The sequence below is a fragment of the Elaeis guineensis genome, chromosome 6, assembly GCF_000442705.2.
Source record: "Elaeis guineensis isolate ETL-2024a chromosome 6, EG11, whole genome shotgun sequence".
In the NCBI taxonomy this organism is placed as follows: Eukaryota; Viridiplantae; Streptophyta; class Magnoliopsida; order Arecales; family Arecaceae; genus Elaeis; species Elaeis guineensis.
The window spans coordinates 13,633,630-13,639,028 of record NC_025998.2 but is presented as its reverse complement, the minus strand read 5'-3'; the positions used below and the strand labels follow the sequence as shown (position 1 = coordinate 13,639,028).

The 5,399-nt window shown below is 47.4% G+C and overlaps 1 protein-coding gene across 1 annotated transcript; it reads right to left on the bottom strand.

Annotated features, from left to right (window-relative positions):
- Positions 1-961: 961 nt before the first annotated feature.
- Positions 962-2,062, bottom strand: LOC140858678 (GATA transcription factor 15-like). The gene is made up of 2 exons (XM_073259988.1): positions 1,453-2,062; positions 962-1,366 (listed from the first exon to the last, which is right to left on the bottom strand). Exons 1-2 carry the CDS (start codon positions 1,912-1,914, stop codon positions 1,031-1,033), a joined length of 798 nt encoding a protein of 265 aa, XP_073116089.1. The 5' UTR covers positions 1,915-2,062; the 3' UTR covers positions 962-1,030.
- Positions 2,063-5,399: the final 3,337 nt, after the last annotated feature.

Here is a 5,399-nt window from a genome sequence, read left to right as displayed (position 1 = left end):
TCCTACGTGCAAGAAGTCATAATTTGATGCAAAATACCATAATATATACAGGATGTCATAATTTTCTGAACTATATTACAACATCCTGCGTATAGAAAGTCATAATATACCACAAGGTGTTGTAATTTTTTTTAAAAAATAAAAATATTTTCATCATATAAAATTTTTAAATAAAAAAATAAAATTGTAAATATTAAATTGTATTGAAAAATGATTGCTACATAAATCAATCATGTAAAGTGGTGTGCTTCATATCAAATTTTCTACTCCATCCACGATGCACAAAAAATTTCTCTCCACTTCAGATGCCGTTCGCTCCACTACCTAAGTAGACCATGCAATTATCTCAAACTCATTTAGGATCAATATTGGACCTCATTGGGTTCAGATGACCACACCAACCTGTCACCTTGTTCTGCTACTGCTCATCGAATCAAAGGATCTACAGTTCTCGTGAATCAGTACTCTACACGTGTTTTCCGATGGGATTCGTGCACCATTCGCGAGTCGACGCCAGCATCCATGTGTCACCGACAAGCCTTGTTTTGTTTCACAATCTTGGCATCACTCCGCAGAGAGGAATCTCGAGGACGCAAGCCACGTAACTCCGGATTCCGGATGGATGACAGCGTGAGCCTCCCGCGTGAAAGCAAGCACACTGCGACCCCCAAAGTACGTTGCTGTACGGCCATTCGTTGGATTTCTCTCCCATCCTCTTTCCCCTCTCCTTCTCACTCCAACAAGCTTCTAACTTTCTCTTATATCACATTCCCACCGCTCCATCCACCCTCTGCCCTCCTCATCCACAAAACTTCCACGACCATGTCTAAATATTTATCCAAATGTACCAATCCGACTTAAAAAGAAATAAATAAATAAAAACTCGCCCTTTTACTGACAAAACAAAACTATTATCATCCATTGTTAATAATACATCATCATGTGGCTTGATTTTGATACCATGCACGTTAAAAATAACGAAGGGAGTTAACTATTAACTAGAGGGTACGTCTGCTTGTAATAATTAGTTCTAATTATATTGGAAGAGGCTGGGCCGGTCCCGGACAGGGAATTGGGCCGAGGGGACGACGTTGAGTCGCCACGAGAGGTAGGACACCTCCTCCCCATCCATCACGTCGTCATACGTCGAGATTGAAGGATTCTTTGACGCCGTCACCGTCGAGTTATAACAACTCCACGCTTGGTGCTGCTGCTGCTGCTGCTGCTGCTGCCGTGGGTACCCATACCCGATCCCCGTTTGCTCCGCCGTTGCCGACACTACCGATGACGACGTCGGCGACGCCGTCGACGCCGCCGCCCGTCGCTCCTCCTTCTTGTAACGGATCCCACACGCGTTGCAAAGTGACTGTATTCCGGATAAAACTGGTGAGGATAAACTTCATATAATTTTGTAGCAAGATAGGAGTGAATAACGGAGCTGCTTAACGTTACCTTGGGGCCACGAGGGCCGTTACGCCAGAGGGGGGTGGAGGTGGTGTCACAGTTGGCGCACCTACGAGCGAGGAGGACGGGGTCAGCGCCGAGGTTGGAGCAATTGGTTGGTCCAGTGGGTCCATGAGAGGCCACCGACGGTTGCTTGCTAGACGGGGATAGGATATCCCAGCACAAGCTAGACACGCAAGACGGCTGCTGGATGGGAGTGGAAGTGGGTGGGGGCTTGTGGGATTCGGTGCGGCGGGTCGATGGCGTGCCGAGGGATAGGGTGCAGTCCACTGAGGATGGGGACGGGATAGGATATCCAGAATCGAACACCTCATCCATGGCTGATTGCTTTCCCGGGAAGAGAATGGAGAAGGAGGTGCTGCCACTCGCGCCGCAAGCTCCGTAGAGGAGGCCACAAGAGCACGGGGTTGAGATACCCCCGCCGCTATGGTGGCCACACTGGTGTAGCATTATCCCAAGGACAGACAGCTAGCTCAGCGCTAGGAGGAGAATAACTCAATGGAGGATGGGATAGGGGAGAGGCAGACTCGGTTGGGATGGCTTTTAAAAACGGGGAGAGCACGTACTAGGAGGGCATCGGGATGGGAAATGGCAAGGGCAACTACAAGCTACAATGTCTGTGTGTGCGTGTGTGCATATAATGTGGTTATATATGCAGTCGCGCCAGCAAACAAAGGACAGCCGGGTTAATTGAATAGATTAATTAATGGGGGCTTGGAACAAAATAATGCGAGCCATGTAGCATGGGAACTAGGGAAATGGGAGATCGGGGTTTGTCTGTTTTAAGGCTTTGTGAAGGAGAGAGAGAATAAGAAACTATAGAATTTTTCTTAAACAAAGTTTGGAAATGGAAATGAGCATATTACTATATCCGTAGCCAGTATTAAACAATTCTAGGATACATGGGGGTTGGAGAAGACCGGTCAGCAACGGTACAAAGGTGTCGTCTAACGAGAGAGAGAGAGGGATGTGGAGGGAAGGGATTAGATCCTCCGGGATGGGTGCACTGCAGAGGTGCAGTGGGGGCGCGGCTCAGTCCAAGTCAGTCAGATAACCTCCTCGGTCTCTCAGTAGCTGGGTCGTTTGGGCTTTGTGTACACACACACTCTCTCTCTCTCTCTCTCTGTCTCTCTCCAACGTATCTTTTTCTCTGCCTTGGCTCTCTCTATGTATTCCTCGATTTTGGCTAGGCAACCAAGTTGGCGTTGTTGTTCCTCGTTGCTCCGCGCTACTTATGCAACACAACGACGTGTGACAAGGTCTGGGTCTACGTGATTAGCAAGACGATGTATCATGACACGCCGAAGAAAGAGAGAGAAGGGGGAGAGAGAGAGAGAGAGAGGAGGGGTTAGGAGGCGCAGCGAACAATGCGGGTCAGAGGAGACAGATGGGGTTGGTCCCTGGGCGGTCAAAGAACCCACGTGACTCCTGGAACAGTCTTCCATATAATCTCACACTTCCCCGATCACGAGGCACGGATTTAGATGGCCAGGCACGAGCCAAGACCGGCCCCACACCAGATCTTTACTCTGTCCTCCCTCGGATCAGCGTAAACGTGGAACGTGTCACGCTTACACACGAAGGACCAGCAGGCTCTGCGAACCGGATCTCCTGTCTTACGCTTGGGTTCGCACGTGTCAATCTCCACGACGAGCCTCCCCTTGTCCAGTTCTGTCACGTGATTACCTCTCCACGTACGTACGTGGTTCTCGTAACGAAATGTGAAAATAGGAAAAAGAAAAAACAAAAAGGAAAAGAGAGGAGGATATCATATTATGGATAGCCTGAGCCTGAGCCTGAGCCTGAGGGGAGGAAGGATTTATATGAGACGGCTTCGGTCATGATTACGGACGCTTCAAAAGGGGGCCGGGCCGAATCATCGGTCCAAGGACCGGTCGGTCAGTGGCGCAAGATCCCGTCTTTTGACACCAATCACAGCGAGAAGAGAAGAGAATATTGGAGATGTATCAATCTATTTCGTCGATTTATCTAAAGTCTGGGCAGGAAAAGGAGTTAGGCTACTGTTTAGCTAATCATCCCTCCCTGCGCGCCCCTTGGCACGGCTTCGTGAGCTGTTGTTACTGCGTCTATTTCCCAGGTCAAAGGGAGCAGCTCAGATAAAAGAGAAAGTGAAAGCTGATGGAGCCCATCATTCTAACAACCAAACCCCTCCTCTGCCCGACAGGATCAGCTGTCCCTTGGCCCCTTGCCACTGCTCATACTTGGGCCTCCAACCATGAATCAGCTGCCACGTGGTCGTGGGACCGAATAAGGATGTGCTGGCAAGGTTACACGACGGCCGCTATTTGCTCCATTTTTGTTAGGTCTGTTTGATCTGATGAAAACAATTTATTATAACGAATGAGCAGTTGTTGGCCATTATATAATAGAGATTGAGGAGCATTAGCCAAAACGGTGATGTTTGTTCAAATCCTTGTTGATCCAACTAAAAAATCCAACCGATAAATACTTTTGATCTGAATTTTGCTAGTGGAAAATCATGAATCTATCCTGATGATGGACAAATTTTGGGTTATCCTACAGCTGCAATATATCATCCAGTGTATAATACATCTTTCTCTTTTGCATAGATAAAAGTAAAGTATGCAAGTGGTGACAATTGTTATCAATGAAAGCCATTGAAAGGTCCCTTCAGAATATGTATAGTGTGCTACATATCATACTATTTTGTCCTCTTTTGACCGAATACTATTGTGCTCTTTTGCTCAATTAATATGCATCCAACATGGCAGCAGGGGATTGATATAAAGTGTTAAATATTCATGATGAACAGTATCAATACCATGTGGATCCGTTGCTAACATGTGTATGATTATGGGAGCCCATGAGCCCTCTTTAACGTTGTCATAATATTATAACGGCCGTTATTTCAAACACGAGCTGAACAGCTAGATTGATGCACTGTGTTCGGTATTATTGGTGGATCAGCTGATCCATCCAAGGAGATCGTCGTCAAAAAGTTTGTCCCGACAGTCGCCAGAGCGGAGCCTAGAGATTGGCGTCCGGCGTTCGAGGTGAGAGAGTGTGTGTGTGAGATAGCGAGAGCGATCGGTTTTGGCGACCACCGCTTTCCAAAAGATGCCCCCCCACCCCCCTCTCTCTCTCTCTCTCTGCCTATAAAATCCAACCCTAGCGAACAACGAGCGAGCGTCGTCCCCGAAAAAGAGAAAATTAAAACGAGGAAAAAATAGATACCAAAATAATACCCATTCAAAAAAAAAAAAAAAAATCCCATCCATCTCTCTCCATCTCCCCATCCTTCCTTGATAACCGAGTTCTCTTGACCGGGGTACAACACTTTGAAGTGACCGCCACACACCCAAACATTCCATGTACCAATCATCACATGCCACGTAACCATCCTAGTGCCTCTAATGCGATCCAACATGGGATCCACGCGAGTTTTGCTGGACGTGGAGGTTTCAGGTTGGTGGGAGTCTACACGTGTTGGTGTGCGACCCAGACATACGTTGGGAAATTTGTTTCGCCTTGGACGGCCGCTACGTGCCACGTCATCATGCACAAGAGCACATCAGCGTGGCGTTCATGATCCAGGCCAGTGTGTTATAGCTTTACGTATGTAACGGACTGTTGACCGGTTGATATGACCCATCTGATGTGGTCCTTCTCTTGCGTCCCCACAGCCTGACGCTTTTCCCATGAATCGGTGAACATCAACGGCTTTTTAAAATCGTCCTCCCGTGGACGAAATCGAGATTGACTGGATTCTCGGGTTCTGGAGAAGATTTCGGTGATGTGTCCATGAAAAAGCTACCAAAATATATTTGTCAATGCCTTAGCTCTATCATTAATTTCCCAGGAAAACAACTCCTGTCGACGATGTCCGCTGCATGGGTTTCAAATATACGGAGTACTTTATAATTTACATTCACCGAGCAGACGAGGACTATATA